The sequence below is a fragment of the Tigriopus californicus genome, chromosome 4 (genome assembly GCF_007210705.1).
Source record: "Tigriopus californicus strain San Diego chromosome 4, Tcal_SD_v2.1, whole genome shotgun sequence".
NCBI classification, from domain to species: Eukaryota; Metazoa; Arthropoda; class Copepoda; order Harpacticoida; family Harpacticidae; genus Tigriopus; species Tigriopus californicus.
In genome coordinates, this window is record NC_081443.1 from 1,198,550 (window position 1) to 1,225,261 (window position 26,712).

At 42.8% G+C, this 26,712-nt stretch overlaps 1 protein-coding gene across 2 annotated transcripts in view; it reads right to left on the minus strand.

Moving 5' to 3' along the window:
- Positions 1–1,237: 1,237 nt before the first annotated feature.
- The window catches only part of LOC131879298 (putative uncharacterized protein DDB_G0277255), a 46,916-nt gene continuing 21,441 nt past the window's right edge, over positions 1,238–26,712 (minus strand). The window contains exons 2-7 of one of the 2 annotated variants that reach the window (XM_059225574.1): positions 13,273–13,431; positions 12,611–12,800; positions 5,583–7,028; positions 3,111–3,264; positions 2,912–3,031; positions 1,238–1,868 (exon numbers count right to left, since the gene is read on the minus strand). In XM_059225574.1, coding sequence (XP_059081557.1) covers positions 1,679–1,868; positions 2,912–3,031; positions 3,111–3,264; positions 5,583–7,028; positions 12,611–12,800; positions 13,273–13,431 — 2,259 coding nt within the window. In that variant the 3' untranslated portion in view covers positions 1,238–1,678. The remainder of the gene's footprint in view (positions 1,869–2,911; positions 3,032–3,110; positions 3,265–5,582; positions 7,029–12,610; positions 12,801–13,272; positions 13,432–26,712) is intronic. The other variant, XM_059225575.1, reaches the window with a different exon arrangement.

Below are 26,712 nucleotides of genomic sequence, written 5' to 3' on the forward strand. Positions count from 1 at the left end.
TGAAGCGAATGAAACAGAAGAAGAAAAAGATGACCTAACTTTCCCTTTTGNCTTGTGGTTGTATGAAGTGCTTGTTTGGAATAAAGTGAACGGTTTAGGAAATGGGAAATTTTTGCTTCGTTCGCAGTCCACATCCCTAGAAGTCCGTGGTTAATCAAATCATGATCTTAGCTCGTACCAATTTGGAAAACAATTACGAACCTGGGGTTAGTATTGATTAAAAAACTCAAAGGTATGAGTTGTATTTGTTTAGTTAAATAGTGCTTCATTTTAGAGAGAATTAGGGACCGTCAATGCCTGATACATATGAATATTATCAATAATCATCAAAGCATCCAATTATTGAAAATACTATAAACTCGTAACTAGATTATTTCAAAGTCATACTCACAGTTAGTGCATCTCGATTGTAAAACCTTTTCTAATTTGGGAAAAAGCTCTCAGAGTGTCCGTTTGGTGGTATCCAAAGCCTGTCGAATATGAATGCCTCCTTGGCAACTTGAGGTTTGTGATGCGATGTATTTTGCATAATAGGAAAACATTTCATCAAATTATTTCCCACCACCTCCGGATCCTTAGAATACCTTGAAGCTTTGGTTAACGGGATCTAAATATGTCATGTGGGATTGTAAGGAGTGCTCATTCAAACCCTCCATTGAGCATGGTCAAGGGCCTCACGGCTACGTATGTGGAATGGATCACACCTTAGTTCTTTAGATAACATAATTTGTTTGAAAACGTATTTTTGTTATACGTCAAGTTTTATTTCTAGTCAGCTCTCGTTTTAGCTCGTAGAACAATATTTTCTCGAAGAAGGGGATAATGATTATAACATCTGCCCATATATTTATGATCAGTTTAACAACAGTGACTAATTTCTTACAAGAAATGGACATTTTCGTAAATCCTGAAATCCGACTAGTGCTGGTCAGTGCTCTTTGAAATACTGAATTCGTATGAAGATAAAAAGTTTAGTTTAATATTGTTTCTTGCGTCAATTGAAGCTCGGAGTTGCAGTGGCCTTGAATTTGTGTTTAGAAATAAAAGAGTATTCATCAAAAGATTCCACAATAAAATAATCCGAAGGAAACATTGCCCAGAGAACCAAAATACATGTATAACTTAACTCTCCTTAACTTTGCCTACAATTTGCCAATGTTTAATTCGTAATAGAGTCATAATTCACTTTAGTTTCTCGATTCCTCATTTTGGGTCCAATCCGCAACATCGAGCTCCTCTCTAAACAAAGTCAAGCAACAAGTAGTACATATCATTCAGGGATACCTTATAACATCTTGATAGATCACCACGCTTTCAAGGGTTCCAGTGTAATCCCATTAATCCTACACACCAAGCCTGAACCGCGCCTGTTGTCTTTGCGTGGCAATCTTTGTGAGTCAAAGAACAACCCAACGGCGGATTGCCAAGATGACCAAAATTGGAATCATCCGTGGTTGGGCCAACAGAGTAGGTGAGTTTGTTTGTATTTCATGTCTTCTTCACATGAGCACATTGAATCTCATCCGAATGCCGATAGAGCCTCTCGGTCAGTCGGTTGGTCGGGCAGCTTACAAATATCACAAGATCGAGCATTTACTTTTATTATGGCAGGTGTAGTTGGTGTTGATTTTGATTGAGCAGTACTTCTTCTCAAATGAATGATGACTGACTGGCGTTCTCAGAGCAATTGTTCACAGATCGGACGCAACAGACACATGTGTTCGGCCCCGCGAATGGGAAGGCGGTTCATCGAATAGTGGTTTACCATCTCGGGAACCGACGGAAATGGTTTGCTAAACTGGCCCAAGATGAACTTCGCACTCGTGGAATCCCGCTGGATTCTCATGTGCATGAATCCGTGGGAGGACCTGAAATAAAAGCAAAGGAATTCAAATCGCTCTGCCTGCCCTATTCCAATGACCTTTTTTCCCGGGTTCCCGGGTAGTGCGGAGTTGCTCGTTGCACTTACGAGTCCTGCGGGCGTTATTGTATTTCTCTTGAGGTCAGCACCAATAAGTGTGTACTTCATATGAGCACCCTAACTGAGAAGACGTGTGGTGGGTAGTTAAGATAAAAATGATCAATTTGACAAAGAACCACGAAGTCATTGTGAAGAAGCCGAGATGAGATGACGCTAAATGACAATCCTTTGTATGATGCATTGATCATTAATATTGGCAATATTCCTTTCGTTTTTTTGGTTGGCGAATACTATTTTGTTTCTCAAAATCAATTGAATAACATAAAATAGACAATGTTTAGATTTATTCGTGATTGCGCCAAAATGGGTCAAATTTGTGAAACATGAAACCTACTTGTTAGCTTTTCGTATCAAAATTGGGTAACTTGGAGGAAAAAAACTGCCTTCTTGAATAATATCTAGGTTTCGGAAGCCTTTCGCAAATGTTCAAATAAAACAATGTTCAAGTCTGAGAGACAAATCATTCGAAAAATTTGTTGGGACATAATGGCCTTGTGAATTGGCGAATGAATAGCGATACTAGTCACTTCCCGATGAATCTTTACTTTGCCATTGACCCTCCGTATTAGCCCCATAAACGAATCGATATTTACTTTGCAATCCTTTTAGACGCATAATCTCATAGATCAATCGGATTATTCGAATGCATTTGAGCCCGATCAATTCATCCAGCCCCAATGCACCTCCAATTCATTCACCTTGACTTCCGATATCAAGCCCAAATGGGAAATTTTATGACCTGCCTTCTCAGCGGCCTCCAATTTAGGGCCCCCTCTTTCTATTGAGGGCACCTATTCTCTCAATCACAAATGGCCCGAACCAGAAAAGGTCAACAGCTTCGTTGACTTTTTCCCGTCAAAACAAATCAGATAGGCCTCATCATCAATATCATCAGTATCATTGGGTAGTATATTGGTCCTCGAGACTTACTTGACTGACAAGGAGTAATCTAGTTTGGAGGACTCTGAATTCCTGATCAGATAGCTGCCTTCTTTGTGAAGACGCAATACGTTCTCCGCTTCCACCCTCGTTATGGATCCATGGTACCATCTGGAGGGAAAAAGATATGGATTCTTATTATTACCAAAGTCCACCAGGGGGAGCTGACGGTGCGGATGGATAATCTTACTCTTGCCGATCCAACGGGACTTGGGGATCAATCAGAATGGGTTTGACACTTCCAAACATGGGGATATACTTGGAATAGGATGACTCTGACGACGATTCGTAAAGCTCAGGTAGGTCCTTGCCATTCTGCCCGGGTCTGAGTGTATCTTCAAGGCCTGAAAGTGAGTGGAATAGAGAATGAAGATGAAGATGATGATGATGCTGATGCTGACGGCTGGCGAGTAGTAATGGTGGGTGCCAAAGATTCCGAGATTGTTGATTTATGCCGAGCTCATCCTTCTCCAACTAGCAGCGGTGCTTGTCTTCGTTGGCTGGGCATGGGATTAAGCAATCCAATTCAAATGAAAACACTTCTAATTACAGACTAACCCGCCCCTCACTCACTGTACGGACGTACATAATGCATCACAGGCTAAACTAGTTCATGTACAGGACATGCTGGATGTAGTGGCTTCTTCCTGTTGGGGCCCCAAAGGAAGAGAAATTGCGCTCTTCTCAGAGAAATGTGTGCCTGCCAAAGCTTTTGAAATATGATTCATTCCACCACAGTCTCCACCACCTCCACCACGGACTCAAGCAGCAAATTCTTCGGATAATCAAAGGATTCAAGGGACAATCAAGAGGACATTGATGGATTTGGGAAAATACGCCAAGGCTCATCATTATCATTTGCTCGTGTGTTTGGGATCTCTCATTTTTCTAATTCCGTAATTCATGGCGTCGCTGACGGAAGCAATTTCTCATTGGACGAGCACTTTGGAAATGGATATTGCATGCCATGACCATTAGTGAACCAACGAGGTGTACATGTAGTACACCACATACTACACAGACCACACCAGCCAGACAGACAGCACCTCGCCCATTACTGTATGTAGTAGATCGACACGAGATTTGTTTTTCGCTGGCCCACCGCCCTCGGAAAACCACCATCGAGCAATAAAGATCATCATATCAAGACGGATGATGCCCGGATGAGAGGCAAGATGTAGAAAATCGATGAATTTAAATCGCACTGCACGGTTCAACTCTATCGCTATCTCTCTTTCTCCTTTTGAATTGGTTCGTTCTGCAGTTCATTAAATTGTCCATGATGAGGGGGATGCTACTCAAAGCAACATCATTGACCTGGAAAAGCATTCCTGGTCTTCCATTCACAGAGGTATGTTCACGAGAAAATAGTCTGCTGAAGCGAATATGCCATTAAACACCAATTCAGAATGTAAGACCACCAATGTAATGAGGCAAAACGTATCATATGAGTGTCTGTCGAATGAGGTAGAAATGACCACCATGTGTCATAAGTTTTTCAACTCTGTGGTGGAAACAACATTTGTGGTCAATGGATCATCCTTTTCATTTCACTCTCAATGCACCCTGCGATTTCACGTGGTATGTTCTGACTTTGTGTACGATTGCCAGCTCGAATATCGTGACTCGGCCTTTTTTCATAAAGTAAAGAAGCCTTTAGGCCAACCTGGGAGAAATTGATTGTATGAAGCAATTTCCAGAGCAAAACCTCGAACCAATGAATGGATGCTAATGTTGTGGTGGTGGTGATGGTTGGGCTGATCCCGCCTCATCCTCCGCTCTTCTTACGAACAATATTTCAAGCCCGATTAGATTGGGCCCTGACTCGATCGATGGAGAGAAATTGGAATTATGATGACACAACAGAAATAATAACCCGACTCATGAGATACCTGATCTTCGAACGCATTCAACCCGCAGGTATGGTACCAAACTCATCCATCGACAAAATGTATCAGAGGGCAAGGGTGAAGAAGCAAATCTTGAGAAAGAACCAAACTTGGCCCAGAAAAAGAAGAGTATTCTTTTTTCTTCTCCTTGTTCTCGATCTCCTCAAGGTCTTGCCAGATTTGCGCACATTCCTGACCAACTACAGCAAACGCACCCGTGGCTGATGCACTCAATTCAACCAAAAAATGCTTTGAGAGCTGACCTACAACGGGGATTTTTCGCACACAACCAATCCTGCAAATTATCACGCACTCAAAGTCCAAAAAGTAAATCAAGTCAAGTTTTGTGAGGTTCTTAAGCATCTTAACTAAAGAGAGAGTGTGTGTGTGTGTGTGTGTGTGTGTGTGTGTGAAAAGCAAGATTTAGTTTATCTTTAGCTGTCGACAGGCTCGACCATCTCCTAGGATTAGGTGCGAACAAAGATGAGCTTGACGAGTGGAGAGCCAAAATGGGCGCCCAGATGAGATGCACCAAGTTATGGCGACATTTATGACAACAAATGTTATGGTAGACAAGAAAGGACAATTAGAGAGTTGGAGCGAAATATGGCTCATATGCTAGGGACGTACCTTGTCTGTTGCTCATCTCCAGGATTTGATACGGCTTCGTTGAATGCGTGAGCGTTTCAGAACTGGATTGAGAATGTTATGGTAGACAAGAAAGGACAATTAGAGAGTTGGAGCGAAATATGGCTCATATGCTAGGAACGTACCTTGTCTGTTGCTCATCTCCAGGATTTGATACGGCTTCGTTGAATGCGTGAGCGTTTCAGAACTGGATTGAGAATGATTTGGACGAGTTCGGGCCGGTTTGATTGGAGCAGGGTGACCATTTTGGGCGGAGATGCTGTTGTTCGAGCGGTTCACCGAGTTGACAAGTTCCGACCCCAATGTCTCTGAGCATCCGGACACGCTACTACTTCGGATTCCATGGGATCGTACCGATTCCAGACTAGAGAGGGCCGACGAGCAGGAGCTTTCGCCCGAGGCAATGCAAGTTTGACACGTGGTTCTATTATTCGCCTGACTGTTATTGTTGTTGTTGCTAGTGTTGTTATCATTATTATTGTTGTTGTTGTGGTTGGTGGTGTTGCTGTGGTTGGGAGCTGACTCCTTAATGGACTCCATTCGAACGTCCAGAGGAGAATGGGTGGGTACTTCAGTGATGGTGACAGTTCTTGCCGTGTCGTAGAGAGAGTTGGACTCCTGCCCGGTCGAGGGCGACATGGATGCGGCTGCGGCTGCAGCCTCCTCTCGGGCTCGTCGGTGTTTTTCCTTTTGCTTTTTCGCGATGGCTTTTTCTAGCGTGTTGCCCACAAACGTCTCAAAGCCGTCTAGGTCAAGATGGGCTAATCGAGAAGAAGCCGTGAAGAACTCCTGGGGAGAGAATTGGACTTCGACCGTTTTGGTCAGATCGCTTTCAATCTGACCATTGGCCTCGGGCTCTTTGAGGGTCTGTGACCGATGGGTCTTGGTCGGGACTGAGTAAAGATCCTTGAGTTGCTCCGGGATAATATTCGAAGTTCTTTTGGAACCGGCTTGGGCGCCTTGCAATGCCAATTCGTCTTCGATGTAAAGCCAGTTCCACACCTCGTTCGAGGAGTAGCCGAACTTTTCAAAGCGCTTCCGGTCTGACTCGTTCATGGTCTCGCCCGAGATGGGTCGTTTGTTCTTGACCCGCTGACCCCGGACGATCCTCGAATTCACGGGCGGCAAGTGTCGTTTCGAGCCCATGTACTGAGAATGATGGTGATCATGGAGCATGACCGGCTTGGAGCCCGGAATGCTAATCTTCACGCGATGGAAGTCCAGATTCTCGTAGAGAGGCTCCATGGAGTGCTGCTGACATTTTTGGCCCGTGGTCGTCGAATTCGTGGACGGGGACTTCCGACAATTGCACTTAGCACCGTGACATCGGCGAATCGAGTTAATGGTGAAACTGCCTCGATCACTTGAAGTTTCGCTGCCGATGGTGGTGGTGTCCCGCCCTCCGCTATCAGTTGGGCTGGGGGAGGACAGGCCGGACATGATGACTTGGGGCGTGGCCGGTGAGACTGAGATGATAGTGACGCAGTCCCGGGCCGAAGTTGCATTGTCGTTATTGCCCACGTCCTCGTAAACCGAAGCGTCCACGTTGGTCTCGGGCAACCCATTGAACTCTGTAAATAAATCATGTGTTCAATTTAGTCAAGGTGCATTTCTCTTTGAAACAAAGGCTACTTCTTCAAATCTGTTCTTTTACACTCCCCCTCTTATCCCTCCTCCTCCTCTCCTGCTGCCTCCTAGCCCACCAAGATTTATTGTTCGGACTTTCAAGAGCATTTTTCAAACAATTGTCAGTTTAGTAGTGCAAGACATGGGAAGCACTTCTTGGGGGTCGAGTGAGAGAGTGAGTGGTCATCTTGACACCTGCAAGGCATGGCAAGCCAATACTGTCTGATTACATCATCACGGTTATTGGCTTAGTGCCGTGCACTGCATGTTCAAGCTAAGCAGGAACAGAGCTAGATGAACTCGCAATTGTCTCTGAACAAGGAAACGTTCTTCTCGCCCCCTCAAGGCGATGCAAGCGGAGCGAGTGTGGGAACAAGACACTTTCTCCACTCGGCTTTTTTGGCGAAAAATATGAAACCATTCGTTTTCGTGACACCTTGAGCTCAAGCTTCGGGTCTCTAAATGTGACATTTGAGGGGCGGGAACTTGGACAGGAATCGCGTGTCCATGCCACTCGGTGAAACTCAATTTCCATGAATATTTTTGGCAAGACGCTCTTTTGCGTTTTCGGGGGGTTTCTGATTAGCGGGTTAGGTAACAACGAACGAAGCCGAAAATTAGGCGCCCAATGTCAAGTGCAGTCTCACCACACCAGAGCACAATCTGCCAAAGTGTCCTGACGTCCTTCCGCCGTTTTATGAGACCTTTAAACAGTCCACCCACAGAGTTTTAGCACATTTTTGTTTCAATGAGACTCCCAAATGCCCAATGTCACACGGACGGTCATAAACAAATCTCCCCCAAATGTGCCTCCAAATCCAACTTGGTCCATAGAAACATCCTAAATTCTGCGGTGTGACTCGTCTCGTTGGGGACAGAGTCCAAAAGTATTAACAATGTTAAATGTCCCGAGCCATTCCTAAATCGTCGTTTGTCCTTGGATCATGTGCTTGAGAACTCTCAGGTAAAGTACCAGGGTGACTACGTCCAGATGTGATTGAAAGCATTTTCCTCGAAGCAACTTAGAATTGAGTGTCCAATAAAAATCATTCTTTAACGCCTACTACCTCCATCGAGGTCGCACCACCCGAAAATGGATATATAAAATTTTGCCTAGTATCATAAAACTGGCACGAGAGTGGCTCATTGAGAATAGATAGGAGAGTTCACGACTTCCTCCATCATCGCCAACCAACGAGTACTACCCTAATCTCCCTCCGTTTTGAGCGAGTTGATGATGAGCGATCGTTGACGGGAAGCGCCAAATTCGTGGACATATGTCATCAGAAATTCTTGACACGACCCTAACTCTCTACGTAGAAAGATGGAATTCAATTCTTGGTCCATTCCATCCGAACTTAGTTTGGCAATGTTGTACCTTTCGACATCTTTGTAAACAGTCATTCGTCACTTGGGTCACCGACAAGGTCGTTTAGGTACAAATCTTGGCAGAGCATTGAAATAGAAGCCTTCTTAATGCAAAGTTACAGAACATTACACCCAGAGCAAGAGTCATTTGAGCCTTGAAAACGAGCCTCTCAATTTTAGGGCATAAATCTTGTGGGTTTCTCATTCGTGGCGGGTTGCCACTTGACCCTCCTCCTTCATTGGAGAGAGTCTAGTCATTGTGGGTTCATTAATCTTGTAGTTTGATCTTGTGCCTAGAATCGCATCACAGCTCGTTTCTATAACCATCATAAGTTACCTGATTTACCTCAGATGAATCCATATCAGAGGCTTAGATAATAGAAGTCATCGAAAATGATATTTGACATATTCTGTCATTATGAGAGAGATTACTACAAGTGTACAAAAAAACTGAAGAAAACCATTGACTTTCAGAATACATGGAGTTTGTTTTCCAACTTCTTGACGCCTCAATGGTTGGCCACAGTGGGTGACTGAATGGACGATAGTTTGAGCTCCTTACCTGACTGACCTACCCCAACTGTCATGACACATATGACATCCTAACGCTGCGGGATTCAACCTATGAAAGAACGCTCCATCGTCATATATTGCTCGACTGTAATTTGTGGCTATTGCAAATTTTTGACCAACCAATGGGGTGATAATAAGAGAGGCTAAGGTCGATAATTTCCATCGTTTATGACATGGAGATGATCGAAATAGAGGGGATAGTCAATTGGCACTTCATGCATTGTTTCAATTACTGTTTATTGCCTATTAACAAGAGCAAACGTTTTGGTCATGCTACGACGAAATTACTTTCTGATAATTTGATTTTTTTGTTTTTGCAAAACCCTCCTAAAAACTTGAATTCAACATTGTTTGCTTATTTGTTAGGGAATAGAATGTGGGCTCTTTTGCTCGGCCTGCCATCTGATCATGGGTGTACCGATGAAAAAGAGATATTCCCGCTCCGTTATCACAACCATCATTAATTCTTACCTCACCCTCGGGAATAACCGTGGGTTCGGCCATTGAAGTTGTTAAAGCAGCAATTCATGTTGTAGTTTGAATACCACAACAAAGTTTGACATGGCTAACCAAGGATCGAACCCAGGGCAACATGACATTCACTCGTGCAAAAGTTGTGTGAATTGATACAAGATGATTTCCTTTTTCATTAAGGATTCATGCAGGTGGTGCACGATTTGCTAGAAATATATTTGAGTTGAGGCTTGAGATGTTGGGGCACATCATTAATAAATATGACTTTTGTCTTTCTCACTTTGACCATGTACCCATTTTTAGAAATGTTCATATGTACATATCTGGTCATATCGTTTTCCAACTTGACCGCATCGTTAGTTTCAAGGAGGAGGGCAAAAACACTTTATGTATAAAGTCCTGACAATTGCATTGAATCCACGAAGTTTTCATTTCAAGGTAAGGTAACAATTCCGATATCCATGTTGCAACAGGTCAGTAATCAATGAAATACTCATGTAAAAGCAAAAAAGACCTGGTGAATCCTATACCGTCAAGGTTACATACAGACTCAAGCAAGACGAAACTGCCTACTATAAGTCTTCTAAGATATTTGAGTCGAAAGCATGACATTGTGCTTCAAGGTACAATTGATGATCCCACTTGGTGCTGATGAAGTTTAAAATCAGATTGATATGCTCAATATCCTCCCATAAACTTGCATTACCAAGCCTCAGTTTGAATCAACAACCATTTCCTACATAGGGTCACTGCTCCATAGGTCTGCCATGAAAGCTCAGGAAAAAACAATGAAGTCATTGAAGTAATACGTGCGTATTTTAGGCATCCCATGGCCGAACATGAATAATCTCAAAGACAATTTTGCACACATGTTTGTGGTCAGTATGGAAATGACCGGAATGGAAGAGGGCTGGGGAGGCAGGCAAGGGTCGTCATTACCCCAAACCGCCACACCAACCATTCTTTAACGATGCCCAAGCCATGCCAAATGGATTGGATGGGCTTGGAAGAAAGAAAACTGGCTCCTTTAAAGGAAACACACACTGGATGGCAAGATCTGTCAAGCAGTGATCAATTAGTCATTTTAGAGAGGGTAAGGCGACCCTCCAAAGATCCCCGACGAGTTGAAATGACGCTGAACCAATCACATAAATGGAAGAGGAAACGCCAAGAAAACTAAAAATTCAACATTTGCCACGCAAGTATAACTTTTGGCCATTTCATTGCTTCAATTTATACTATACTATTGCCAATAGGAATTTGACATCAATGGTTAAATAATACGTATGAATTACAAGCTGACAATTGGATTGTGAAGAAATGGCACTGCGCAAAGATTTCGAGGTCAAAATTTAAGTGGAAAAACGGGTCAAAGGCGTAGCACTGTTACAAACAAGGACAGGGCAAAATGCAAACTCTGACCTAAAAATCTCCATGACAAGTCATATTTTGCACAACTTTATTTTCAAGGTTCCAAAACACTTGGACCGACATCTTCAGTCTGTCAGTACTAAATTCAAAGTTAAGGTCTACTACTCAACCGATCTCTCAAAATGGTAAAGCTACACACTCATAGATCTTTTGAAAAAGAACTGAAAGCAATCCCAACAAGACAAGCACAACTCTTTGACTGAAAAACTAACACTTACTGTTGAGACAAAGAACTCGCATCTCATCCTTTCAAACACATTTTTACTGCCACTTCCATTTATGTTTTTATTGGGCCGAATGGTGATGAGAGTTTTTAGGATCTTATCTGTAGAACCAAATGTCAAGAAATCCTGAAAGAGGGCTTCCAACCTTCCATCTGTGCCATGATTGTTCAAATGTCCAGAAATGGGCCTTCATTCAGCCCATTGTAGATGGGTTCTGACATTTTGACATTCAATATTGGACCATTGACTGTGGAAATAATTACCAGTCATCATCGTCATCACACGCCAGCTTTTATTGGCGAATAGATCTGGTTCCCGGTAGAAAACCGAAGGACTGAAGATACCATTTGCCCGAATCAACCCGCATTTATTAACAAGAATAGGGGTAATCTATATTCAAAGCACTTTACACTTATCATGCTAATGACAATCTTAACCGCCCCCTTGAAAACCAAAAGCCACCAGTGATGCCAAAGACCATTTCAATTCTCGTAAACCACTAATTGACTGAAAATAGAAAAAAATCGAGGAGTTCCGCTTATTTTTTGGAATGAATGGAACAAAGGAGGATTCGCTCAGACAGAAATGGTTCGGGTTTTTTTTTTAAGTTGCACTTCCTTGTTCAAGGTTATTTCACACCCTAGGACAAAAAATTGTTAGGAGAGACTAATTATATGCAAATTATCTCACGTCTATCGCAATAATGCATAATTTATGTCATGCGGAAAAGCACCACTATCCCCCTCAATTCGGAAGAGCATTGGATCGAGGTGAGCCCATCCATTCCCTGATAAGCCATCAAACTTGGCAAGGTTCCGCTTTTGATGGTATTGAAACGAGACATTAGACTCGACGAGTCGAATTAAAATTGGTCAGCTTAACCTTCAGTTCTCATAGATCTTTGATCACTGATCTATCGCCCTAAACACACTCAAGCTGATCTATCCAGAGCATGAGTGTAAGGCATGTTAGGGGGGTTGTACTTTGGCTGATTTGGGTGTGTTGCAGTGTGATGATAAATTAATTATCCTCGTAGCATTCGTTTCCGTTGTGCTTCTAGGCCAAATTTAATGGCTTCAATCGGTTTTAGAGACCTTCTCCAAAGAAATGACTCAGAGGCAAGGGATATTGGTCTGAGAAGGCTCCACAAGATGTAGTGTTAGGACTCTACTTTGGCCCGCCTAATATTGCTTAATTTATACTTAAAGGAGGTCGCTCTCGTCTCAGCACGATTCTCCCACCATTTGGGCAAGATGCTCGGGGCAATGTCAAAGAGCATCATCATCATTATCATATATCAAAGGCAAATTGCCGCTATCTTGAAAAACTCCTCGTGTGTAAACGCAAACGCCCACTAAATTTCTATCCAAACGCTCCCAATCTCATGTGGAACATTCTTGGAGGAAGTTCAAGCGCTCTACATAATTGGGACCAAAGTGGTGTTGAACCACACTCACCTCGGCGACGATTGGGAAATGCTGCGGAATAATTGGGTCGATATGGTCGACAGTAGTAATACTCTCCTCCCACATAGAGTTTGTAGATGAGATCTTCTCCCTCGGGATCCACACCCGGCTCCGTGTACAATTTGGAATCCTTGGGATCACTGTAGGTTAATTCCAAAAGTAATTCGGACGAAGGAAAACTCTGCAAAAGAAGTCAAGAAAATGGAGTTAAAATCAAACATATTGCATGCATTGGTACATAAGAATTTCTTTTTCGTAACCAATTTGGTTGGAATTAACTTGACAAAATACTGGCATGACCAGTTGCAATTACATTTTGACACAAAAGCTCTTATATGGGCAAAAAAAAGAGAGAAATTATTGAAATTATCTGGGATATTGGGCGAATCGTAGTGATTTGAACGCACTTGCACTCAACTTGAAGAAATAATATTTGAGTGGTCCAAGGACCTACCAATCAAAGACATTCTTTACTTTAAGTTCCCGTGATTTAGAAAATGCCCATGGTCAGTCCGTTAAATTAGAGACCACCCATGCATCCTGGAGATTGCAGCTGGCCATTGCCCTTGGTCATGTTCAAGAATTCAACTGATTTTCAAAGTGTATGTGATCCTCATGGAGGCGACGAAGCTGGCGAGTAATTGAGCACTTACATTGCCACTGGTTTTTTCAAAGGATGAATTTGATGAAATCCTGGAACTGGCGCCATATCGGGAAGTCAAGGAAGGGGAGTGTGGTGGAGACTCCTCCAGGACTAAAGGAAGTCGATTGACCAGATCTTTGGGACTGTCATAGTCCTCACTGACTTGAACCTGGAACAATAGAATAGGAAAAAAATCGTTCAGAATTCTCTGTTATTGGCGAGTCAAAGTAGTCTCCTGTCCGAAACATGATGATTGAGCCCGCATGGTCGTTCAGAAATGTCAAATTTAGATCCACTACTGACGTCGCTCCTGTCGGCGAGGAATGACAAAAATCCCAAATTCCTCACTATTCAACATACGCACACACTCACAAGACACAAACCCAATACAGAAAAGACATCCCCTCTGCCTTGGAAGACAATGAGGACGGTGGTAAATATCCTCCCCTCTCCCTTCTACTAGTTCCTCTCAAGTTGAGACGAGAGGGTATTCTCAAAGAGATCTATCTTGTGAAGACCACGTGTCTTCTCTATCCAAGCATTGTACTCGTCTCGCCCACGACAAGAATGCCATATTGGGTCATTTAAACAAGAGCAGAATCGACACGCGATATGGATACAAACTTCTACTATCCTAGGTTCGTTTTGTTTTGCATTTGAGTGCTTTATTCTCAATGGTGCGAGGTGTTATTTGTTATCGACAGGTAGCTGATAGTTGGCTGAAAGGCGTTTGAAACAATAAAAAACACTTTGCTGTTAACGGAATGTTGACACATATGAAAAAGAGCTGCGAAGCTAAAAAAACGGGGACAAGAACATGTTCTGAGCGGATAATTATCAAATGCATCATGTTGGTGGGTGGGTGGGTGTTCTAATTTGTTGACTTTTGTCAGAAAAAATGTACAAGCATAGATTGGGCGCAATTCAAATTAATTATAGTGTCTTATGTAACATCAAAACCAATGAGACGTTGCCGTTCTGGCCGCTAGGCGTCGCTCCGAAATGACGATCTATGGGTGGCCCGATCACTTCTTCACTCAAATGAGTGGGACGAAGGAATCCCTTCGTATCGCCAGGAACCGTTTTTCCCATTATAACCTCAATAAATTGGACAATTTTGATCAATGACTGGAGATATTTATAGATACACTTATCTGGCCCTGACTTGATGTGGTCAGTCTGTGACTAGAACGAGAATTGTTCAAAGTCCTTTCCTGATCCCACAGAACTGAACAAAACGACTGACGCAGTAGCTCAGTCTAAAAGGTGGGTGTTCATCACATCAATGGTTATGAATCGTTATTGTGACCCTCATGGGTAGATAGAGTCTAGAGCTTTAGGCTAATCTGTTTTGAACTGACTTGTTTTTTTAAGCTTCCCTTTTGACTCCACATGTGTTTTTATTCTACGCACTTGAGGCTTAATACGAAATGAAATCTCGTTTCGGAATGACAAGTTTTTTTTTTTTAAGTTAAGTGTTTTGTCAAGCACATTTTCCTTTCCAAATGCAAAAAAATGCGAATGATACTCGTTTCATCATCTTGGTACAAACTCTGCAATCCAACTAGAGCCTACTTTAATACGTAAATTAAAACACAGTTGGACCCAAATAGGTAGCATTCCTTCTCGGACTCTACCTTGTTCACCTTTTAGCCAGGATTCTAGGGGATTTGTTCTTGAAATATCTGGAGACTGATCTTTGAGCACGCTTGAGGCAATCTTGAGACCGAAATTGAGGGTCGTAAGAAAGACGCCGAAGAAGAAAAAAAATGTCCACCAAAGGTTGGCGCATGCCAAAAAAATACCTGAATCATCATTATCCTCTTCGGCATGGCCCGAGCTGCTGGATAGATACTTGGAGGTTTGGATTCTTGCCTTCCAGGCAGAAATTAGTGTCAAATTTATCTTTTGATGAGTCCTTGACCAAACCCGCCTAGAAATTTCTTTATCCCCCTCATGTTGTGGCAATGTTCGACTCCCCCCAGGAGGGTGTTTAAAGGCGATTTTTAGTAATTTGGCAAAGTTCTGGGACCAATGGAGCGCAGATTAGGAATGTCCTGGATATCTTGAGTGCTAAGAGCAATGTCACGAATCTGATCCACACCAGGGGAGATTTATTGACGACTCCATTTGGGCACGAGGAAGAGGTTGAAGAGATTACAAAGAGGCTCTAAATTGACCACCACAGATGATATCTCCCGTTTAAAATATGCTTCCTTGGATTTTATGGGCTGTCATGGACCACAGCGAATGAACACGAGAGAAAGAGAGGGAGGAAACACTCTTGTGATCTGAAATTTTCCCTTTGAGGCCCTCTCCAGTTTTGACAGCAACTCATTGTGGTCACTTGAAGGATCCTTTGTAGGGCTCCATGACCCTCAATCAAGGTCAGGCCGGAACCACGACCAACTTCTTGGTATTGACTCAATACTTGCACTCACACCCGGACACTTTGAGGCCCAGAGTGGCCCGACAAACTTGACCAAAGCGAGAAATGAAGGCGCCCATAAATCTGGGAGTTGTTACGGACATTATTCAGCAGTTTTTACCTCATGATTTACATTTTACAAGATCGGAGAAGAGCCCTCAGCCTAGTTCCATTCGAAATGTCTTGACCTTTGCTCAGGAGCATGGACAAGTAAAGTTCATCTCAGGGATTCAATCAGTGATGCCACAAGTTTGAAAGGGGTCGAAACTTGTATTTATGACGTGGTTTGAACATGTACAAACTGAAGACAAGCATGGCCAGCAAACTTCTCCGATATAACGCAACTTGGAGGGACATCCCAAAATGGGTCGCCATGGTTCATAAATAGCAACCCATTGAACATAAATAATGTCACATATGGTCATCCTCGCTGAAACGATGATAAGATATAGGATGACAAGCCAACATATAATTGAAGAAGGACCTTCAGGAAGACACAGGATAAAAAAGACCCGGCCTCTTCTCAATTTTTAGCTCTTACGCCGTGATATGGCTTTTTTAAAAACATAATGGATGACAAGGTTTGTTATTGGTGCAACCATTTCAAACTTGGGATGCCAAGATGTTATGGAATATGAAAAACACGTTTGCTTGAACTTCAAGTTTTCTGCTTCAATACCAATGTTAGAAAGTTACTCAAATGAGGGTGATTCGAAATCTGCTCGCTTTTGTTGCGAATGATAATGGAGATTATTCAGCTCGATTTTGGCATTTGGAGTAGCATGCCTCAAACAACTGACGTCATTCTTGAACAGAGAGGTATTTTTTTACCCAGGAGCAGAATATAATTACATGTTAGGGACTTATTTTGGCAACACTTGTTTAAAACGTTATGCTGCTCTATCAATTTGCACGGAGGTCTGGACACGCAACAGAAATCGAGGGGATCTTAACCCAAGAGATCGGCTGTACATACATGGCCAAGATCCCTGATTTTTACGGAGGCTGGGGTTGCAATGGACAGTTCACCTTCGAGGAAATGTATACCATCGTGTCCATTGTTCGTGTCGAAATGGCCTTTTGAAGTAGCCCCATTCATAATGATCTCTATCCGGTTTGCATTCGATCATGTCGTGACCATTAGGAAGCACACCCGAGCGCGGAAAATGATTTCATTTGAAAACATGACTCCTCTAATACCACGTATCGTACACCATCCCAGTGTCACCCTGTTGCACACGAAATCACCTCAAGTTTTTCGGCCTTCATCCCCTGGGGCCTGGTGGCTAATTGCCAATTCTTTCCGAGTTAGATTTTCCAGATCTGTGATTTATCAGCTCTGAAGAAGGTGTGTGCAAGACCAATTATTAGAAGGCATTGTGTATGGCCGCAGGTAACTTAGACAATAGTGCATTCCAGACCGACACCCCATAGTTAATGTCAAGCCTGAGTGCCTGTCAGAGTGTCCAGGACAATATGCTTAATAAACGATACACGGAAAACTGCCACCAGACCCGGGATCAGTGATTGAGACACTTTGATATAGGCTTGTCATGGCGGCACAATCTCACGAATGAATGCTCATCATTCTGCTTTCCTCGCCGGAAGCTAGTTCGCGGCCCTCTGGTGGGAGAAAATGGAAAAGTTGAAGATTCGTTGATGCTCACAACAAAGTTATCTTGGATCAAACGCACACACACACACACAATGTGTAGAAAGAGAGGATTGCGAAGGTATTTTATAGCGTGTCCATGGAAGATGACGGAATAATTGCGCTCTTCAAGAGACTTGCACAAAACTTGCATTCCAGATGCATCGCTATGGTATCATTACTATATGGTGAGGAGCGTGATGATGATTGCGTTGATCAAGGTCATGTGATAATCATGTTCAGACACTGAGGGGACATCTCTATGGTCGGTGTTGTGCTTAAAGCCTATGGAATGACAGGAAGCAATTTGTCCGGTATTTCGGTATTTGTGAATAGTGAGCCAACATCAATTTCAAAGTGAGCCTTTACATTGCTTCACTTTGTAAAAAGACGGAAAAACAATGCCGATTCTAGAGAATTTTGCTTCAACACAATGATGCATAGAGTTTAAAAGATTTTAAAGGCAACCCTTTTCATTCAACGTGAGGTCAGATAGAAAGAAATGCTTCTATGCTCTAGTTCGTTTGGCCTTTAGTGCTTCGAATGCAAATACGAATTATCAACCAATTTGAATCTGGCCCAATATCTCCATATCAGTCGGTTATGGGCTTCAATTCTATCATTGGATGGTGTTGATGCTTCCTGCATGCATCCTAATCAATGTCCGATAAACAAATCTGGCTAATATTTCACACAAAGGGACAGCTTCGTGGTAAGTCCTCGATTTGCAACCATCAGTTGTATGAATGAGCATATAAATGCATGGATCATGTTTCCTCATGGTGGTTCATCTCAGTTACGAGGAGGTGGTGAAGGTGGAGGGAGGAGGTGGACGACGACGACGACGACTAGGAAGACGAGGACGTCTGCCGCCCCTAACTTATAACTGTGGTTAGATTGGGGGTCTCCTTTTTTCGCTCGGCATGACAATCCAAAACATGGTTTTTTACCCTCTTAGAGATGACCCATCCCACATGGCCACAAATGGTTTGTCGCCCCTCAAAATTGCACCTTCAGTCAGTCAGCTATCGGATGCACATCTGATGATGTCAAAGCTCATCTGTATCTCTCTTCTGAGTGAGTGGAGAATGGAGATGGTTGTTCATATTAACATGGGAGCAAATTGCTCTCGGACACGCACGCACAAGCCCGTCCAAAAATTGATTCCGAGGCTCATTTCGGCACTCTTCAGAGTGGTCAAAATGTCAGAGCCATTAGTGTTCTCTCGGAATTGTTTCAATTCATTCTTGTACACCTTTGGGGCCCAAGTTATTATGTAACTCTTATAATTGAAGTTGTCAGACTGGTGTCAACATATTAGCCCCAAGTCCAAAAAATTACGATGATGGCTCCACGTCCTTTTTCGGGGGAGTAGGGCACAAAATATGGAGCTTGAGCACACTCCAGCTACGTATGAGTACAAAGCGTTGAAAAGACCCGTTTTGATTTGGATATCATCGACGAATTGGAAGATCCAATTCGAAGTGTTCAGCATTACCATCTTGACTTCACATCATGCTATTACTCTTTTTTCTCTACCTTATGTGAATGGTAAATTCCAAGTTCATTCTCAAAACCAGGGTGGCGGAAAAGGCAATGGGTTTGGTTATTTTTTGGGCTTTCGATCGATCGATCGATGATACGTGCAATCGAACGCTCCTGCATAAATGAGATTCTGCCAAAAGAGTTGTACTCCTGTACCTTGAAATAATCTATCTAAAGAAGAACTCGTTGCTGGAGGCTCTAGTCCTTCAGCATCATCACAGCCAGTATCATCAGGCGTGGGCGGGAGGTATTTTAATTGATATCTTAAAGGGTATTCCGGGCACCATCCCGCAGCCATCCACCTTTTGTTCTTCAATTTAGGAGCTGCACTTGGTGATGGGAACCGGAATTTTAATGGCAATCGCCAACTTCATAACGTCTATTCCATCCTCATGTCATGCTAAGGACCTATTTGCGTCCTCTGGACGAGAGCAAGTCATTGCCTTCAGCGTATTTTTAGAGAGATTGAATTGCACCTTAAAAGCCCTTTTATTTTGAAGAGCCAATCGGCAAAAAACATCGATCCTTCGGGCCACCACATCCGATACTGACCATGTCCTCCGATTCCGATAGTTGATATAAAGTGTCATTGTTAACTGCAAAAATACGTTTGTCTTGACCAATTTTGGTAACCCTGTATCTGAGAAAAAGTTGACATCCCTTGGATATCAACCGAAAGTTGTTCCTAAAAAAGTTGGACTCATGCTCGAGCAGACTTTTTAAGGATATCAGTTGAAGATGACGAATGCACGGGAACAATACAGAGATATTTTTGGCGATAACGTCAGGTTTAGTGCATATTAATGCCCTGGGAAAGATATCCTGGGTAGCAGAGGAGAAAACAGGAGTTCACCGGCACGACAATCGTGTTTTTTTCTGGCCTTAAATCCATTGGAGGTTGTTTCTAATCCTCATTCACCTCCTCCACCTTTTCTTTCTTTCTCCTCCTCCTCATTCATGACTCCTTTTCTATCGGATTTTGAGACAAAAATCCGAGATGTATTTCATGATTTTTCCCACCAAAACAGATGGGGAAAGGACAGTGATGGTGGTGGTGATGGTGGATGGTGATCATCATCATCATCATTGACGGAAGGAACGAGAACCAAGAGCACCAAGAGGAAGGGCCACTTTCACTTGGTGTGTGTGCCCTGACTTGACTATGCAAATGTCGCAAACTCCCATCTCACTGTCAATCACTCCAGGGATAAACATGGAAACTGCTTGCATTCGCGATCTCGTAAGAATGGACTTCAATTACATACCCCCCCCCCCCNGGGTTGAACGCACTACTACGACTACAATAATGGTATGAAAACATTCCCAGATTTTCACTCACAGCAACGGGGTTTTGTTTGCATGTCTTTTGGAGGGTCTGCCTGTCCAGATACTCACGTTGTCCTGTGTGAATTATTTGATCTCAATGGCCTTTGAGAGGGAATTCCCAAATTTGGTGGAGTCTCATTTTTTTCTTATCTCAAAGAAATTCACTCTCTGAGAAACCCAACCCTAACGATACCTTGACATCCTCACAATTGGCAAGGTCAATTGGCATGGCAAACTTTGTTGACCCCCCTTCCCTCGAGAAGAAATGGAATCGGACCATTACTCATAAGATTCTTGTTCCCTTTGTTTTCTGATCCGTCCAATTTTCGTTCCTGATCCCAGATTCTTTTCGAGGATGGAGGAAAATCTTACAAGTTTCTTTCTCGCAGTCATAAATTCCAGGATCAAGGTTTGAAATTAGCATATCGTACACTGAATAGAGCCAGGGCTAGCTAAGTGCAGTAAATGGTGAAGAACTGAGCCGCTAATAATTCAACTCAAAAAATGGGCATGTTGAAGGAGGACTGAGTGGCTAGCTTTGAAATTTCAAACCCGAGGGGCTGCCCTAGATTGTGTTAAAATGAGAGGGCTGTGAACAATTATGATCAAGGCTAGACCCTCACGACAACCACCTTTGTATCAGGAAGATATTTCTCTTTGATAGAACGGATCCCAATGACAGGCAACACCCAACTTTAAAGGCTATTCCATTACAATAAGGATCATAAAATTATCTCCAGCTGAAGATCTAAAATGGGCGCGAAACACGCCATGGTGATTGTCTTCAACCAACGTGATAGCAAATATCTGAGAAACGAACAACCTCGGGTTGTTTAGACTGGGACCCATCAAGGGTGGTTTTCAGAACAATTTTGAATCACTCAAGATAATGAGATGAGTCGGTGGCATCATGCGAATCAAGCAAAAACGTGCTCCAATCATTGCCAATGTTCTGGACACATGGCAAATGGACAATTATCGCAAGAGTACGTACAGTCTCCATGATGAGAGATTCGAAATTGATACCCTTAATAAGTCCTCAAATCTCCACCAAAAATCCCTCTTGACCTCTCCTGAAGCACAGGAATTTGGTCCTCTTAGCTCTTCAGCCCAGGCTCGACTACTATCCATTGGTTGAAGATTGAAGAAATAGCCTAAAACGGTTTGGAGATCTATAAATCTTGCCTGGAATTGAAACCTCTGGAGGCTCAAAAGGATTGGAAGTGCGCATCTGTCTTTGAAGGCTTGGAAAAAGTGGCTGATATCCTCGATGAGGCAATCCATAACTCTTGGCTTAATCTCGTATGGAATCAAAGGATGGAAAACCTTGTATTATGAAAACACCTGGTATTTAGCAACAAAAACCAATGGTGATGGAATAAGAATGATCCCACAAAAAGATAGGACAACATTGATTGGTGGCGAAAAGAACTATCTTACACGATCGACTTGGAAACGCGATGGAACAAAAACATTTCAACTCCACATTTTCGGCGATGAATTCCTCAAAGATGAAGAAGAATGTGCCCAAGGAATGGTTGAAATAGGTGAAATGTTTGGCGTTCTTCAAAGAACTTATTTTGCTGACTTGGCACTGGCAACGAAAAAAAACCGAGCATCAAGGGCAAAAAATGGTGCAGATTCCGAAACACAAACATGGCACGTTGTTCGGAATGTTCCGTTTTGGCAACCTGTTCTAACCGGGCCTCCAAAAAAAGAGACAACAAATCATGTTTTGAAAGCGAACGTTCTAGCATGAATTCTTTCTTTTTCGAGTGCAAATGAAACTTTGAAGTTTGGATTGCCTTCGTCACAGCCGTGGTAAGGAGAGATATCGAGGATCACGGCTCCAGGAGACCTTGAATCAATTTAGATTGCGAGAATGCGAGGATCGCATCTTGTGCAAACCGTCCCTTGTCCTCCTACATATGAATGGTTCGAGTGCAAGCGCATGAGGTTCATCTCCAACCCATGGATCGAACCATTTGAGTGATGACTCCATTGTAAAGATTCATCCACACACACACACACACATCATTCCTCGGCATGCGTACATACATACATACACATTCATGCACATACTATACTATACGTACATACTACATACTCTTCAAAGGCATTGCTCCAAGGTGGACAGCCAATAATTTCAGACTAGGGTACGCGCAAAATCAATCAAGCATATTTGAAACATACCCGCGTCCAGAAGTGCTTGCAATCAATCTGACCTTGACATATCTGTTCAAGCACAACTGAAGATGAACCATTAGTTGGGGGATTCTTGAACAAGTTATTACTTTGAGAAATGTCGTGCTGAGAGCCTCAGATGCATATCTCGGATTCTCCAATGGCGTTTTGACAAAGTGTTAGAACGACTCGGAGACGAAATCTAATCCCGAATCTCAAGGAAGAATAATGAAGCCGATAATCGAGGCCCAGAAGAGAAGTGAGTGAGTGAGAAGTTGTGAAGTGGTGGGTCGTAAATGGAACTGAACAAAGTGTTCCATTAATACGCACACGACACCACAACAGTCCGCTCATTCATTGGTCGGTTGGTTGATATTTGCTTTGGAAATGTGCACTTCCTGAACTTGTACACAGTTCATAATGAGGCCATTCATTCATTCCTTGGTACACACCCAAGTCAACAAGGCTCCTTTCGAGGATTGCCAATTTTGACGAGTACAAAAGCAACATTGTGCAAACCCAGTGGCAATCACGTGTTGACACGAAAACCTATTTTCAGATTGCCACAATCCCAAAAATGGGACCAGTTCATTGCAGTTCTTGAATTATGGGGAAATAATTGCCCTGTCACTCCTGAGAAACCAAAAATGCAAACCGTGTCGAATGGACCGTGTTTTCTTAGAGTCGGGTTTCTTTTCTCTCTCCCCATTTTAAGAGGTTCTTTCGGTTCATTGTTGATTCAAGCATGTTTTTTCTTCAACTTGACCTTAACAAAAGGAAACTCAAATCTTGTTGATTCGCCCTAAACCAAGCCCAAATAACAAGAAATGGCCAACATTCGAGATAACCTCGAAGGTAGAGAGATATTTCCGAATTAATCACCTCTCGACGCTGCCCAAAGGAGGTCATTAAAACGCGAGCTGATTCCGATTGAAGTGAAATATGAAGTGTCCGGAGCCAAATTGGTCTCTACTTGAATCAGTGTCGATGAATTAATCCATTCTCACAGCGTTATTTAAGAGGTGGTGGTGGAGGTTGCAAGGAACAGAAATAGTAGTAGTAGTAGTATTGGTCTATTGAGGATTGCAGAATCATGATTTACAAGGCCCATGGTTCATTGAGCATTACTCATTATTCATAGGAAACACACGTCCCATTCACGAGGGTGGGAGGCAGGTAGGATTGTTGAGCTCTGGAGTGGACACGTCCAAGTGATTCCATACAAAATAGGAATGAAGTTTCAAGCCATCAAGATCCGATATGATTCATTCACACTCATTAACATTCATCTTGGGGGCTGAGCTATGAAGCATGAAGTCATTTGGACGTCTGGACATGATCATACCTGAACACACGACCAAGGAACTCGCTATCATCCATTGGGACGACATGGGAACGGCTTTGGCATTCAAGGTGGATTTGTGGGCACACATTTCAGTAAATCTTTTTCACACTTCCGTCCTTGACAACATTGAGGAGGCTATCTTTCTCATCTCATTGGGTTTGGGCTGATTTTAATTTGCTTAATGACGCCTTTTGCGTGGATGAATTTCAATCCTCTTCTTCTTCCTCCTCCTCCTTCTCCTCCTACTTTCTATGCATATTCCATTCGAGGCCTCAGACGACGACTACAGACTCGTACGCGTCTATGCGTCAAAAGGCATGTGGGCCCGGGCTCTACGCCCGTACGCTACCAGTTTATCTATGGCCCTCATTTCGAATTTAAAATATTCAGGCCCGGTTTGAACTTCCTTACGTTTCAAGGCGAAATGGTATGATTTCTCTTAATTAACCAACCACCAGGCAAGTGGGATAAAATGGTTATGTAGAAAATAAAAGAAAGACTGACTGCCCTCTAACCCTTTGTCATACATTCTTGGACGAGGGATTCATGACCTATTGTCATGCTTTAGACCGAAAGTCCCTGAAAGGTATCTCCAAAATCGGCAGCTCCAAGATGTCCAGATATCCAATTTCTACCGGAGAATGGGGATGAGTGGCCGATCTCGCGGATCTTATGACTTTCCATGGCCATTACTTGGACGAGTAGCATTGTTACATGACAAAATGTACGCGGAGTTGATGATACGCCGAATAAATTCGTCATGAAGATTCCAAACAAAATTGACTCGAGCTCTGTGGAGCTCAAAATGTGACGAGCAAGGGAAAAGGTGTATTAAACAGTCAGTCTTTTTTTGGTCGAGTAAACGTCTTTGCATAAGAAGGGTTGAAGAAGAAAAAGTTTGCATTTCCCATCGCCTTGGTCACATAAAAGGGCCATTACGAGCTATTTACGTGCACATGCACACAACCACTTACGCCACAATCGAGATTTTTTCGAGTAATCCGAATGTCTTTTTTCTTACCTGTAAATGTACGTAAAACAAATTATCAGTAGGAGAAAAGTCAATAATGAAAAATAAATCGTTCAGCCATGAAACATGAAGAGGCAATAACGGATGGACCGATTTTTACGTGAAAAAAAACGTGGTCTGAGCAAGATGATAATGAAAGTAACTCCGTTGAGCCCAAAGTAGCATAGCAATATGATCCCATTTTCAAAGTTTCATAAGGTCAAATGGTCCTTTTTTACGCGAAATGCAACGAGTGCATTCTCTTGGTCAAATAAGTTTAGTCCAAATATTTAAGACCTCCTAACTCCATATCCACCGAATGAATGGGGACTACATTGCAAAGATGGTTTCTGTTTTGAGGAAAGGAAGCACTGAATTGAAAGATAAGTGTTGTGTTGTGGCAAACACAATACAAGGAGTCCAAGGGATCATTTCAAACAAATGGGATGTAATTGGGTTACCTGGGGTAATAATGGGATTATAATCATGGGCACATTTTGGGCACAGATGGAGAAGACACACTCAAACACTCAAGCTTGCAGGGTTCATCTTGCAAATTTCGTGTTTCAGACTCACTAGCAGTGCTTGGGCCGACACCAGTCGCCACAACTATGACCTTCAATGAATACCTTTTGCTCCCAGGGTGTAATTGAAAGCGGAGCTACCAATCACAGGGATATCTAGATCAATCAGTTGCTATGATTGCACCAGGATTTCGAAAAAAATACAACGATCATCAAGGAGGCATGTGCTCAGCACTTGCTCCGATAATAGGTCACAGATCCCGTGGCAGATAAGCAATTAAAGAAAGGTCCGCCTGGTTTTGAGAGGTATCCGCACTTCAGGGCAACTTCTGTCTATTGGGCCGAAGTGGTAATATAACCGCTAATTGTTGACATGTAATGGTGGTATGTGGCTGGAGCCCGCCTTTCCGCTTCGGTCAGGTTTAAATCGCCCCTTTCCATCTCCGGAACTGACAGTTATTACAATCTGATTTGAACAAAAATCACGCCTTTTTTCCCTCTTCAGTCTAACACCCGGGTTTGAGCGATGTCCAAATGACCCACCTGAACGAAATGGACAAGGATTATGTTTTCAAGTTGACCTTCCTTCCCATGCTTCTCGTGTGAGTGTGGGACCTCAAACTGAACGGAAGTTCGTTTCTGTGTTTTCTTCAATTGGGAGAGCAAACATTGCAGACATAATTTGGTGGTATTATGCAGAAATCCTTGGCGAAATATCAAGTTTGCAATCTGTGGGGCATCCAATGATTTACGATCTGCGAAATGGGACTAAATTTATGGGGCTATTTTGTCACTTAATGGTCAAGAGCTCTTTTTAAATGAAGGTTTTAAACTGAGAGCTGTGTGATATACAATTCTTCAATAAACTTTGTGCTTCAGAGCAAAACAATATCTTAACAGGTCTCTTCGTAAATCAACACGGAAAGGCCATCACTTTTAAAAAATCAAATACCCATGAACAATGAATCGTCAAAGATGGCCAACCAAGGAAACACAAGTGGCGACACTTTTAAATGTCAACATATATCATCTGAACAGCTGATATTCTCTTGTTGATTACTGATTAGATTTATCTCTTTTGACCGCGCTAATTTGATTTATGCTCAGTTGCTTACTTACTATCTTTCATGTTTCTCAAGGATCAAAACAATTGCTATTTGAGCTCAAGACAACTTTGTGTTTGCGAGGCTTCGAAATCCAGCCGAAAATATATACTTCTTGGTGGTCACCAATACTTTGGACTTGGGCCCCCCCAAAGTTCGTGTCTGAAAGCAACCAGTGGTAGTTTGGGGGCTTTGGTTTAGGTTGGAAGGTGCCCAAAGGCATCGTCTCGCTCTGTCCTCATAGAACAGTGTTGATCTATTGTGATGGGCTTGTGGGCTATTTTTCTGTGGGCCACGGCCAAGGTCAATCAAATGAGATGATGATAGCCCACTAC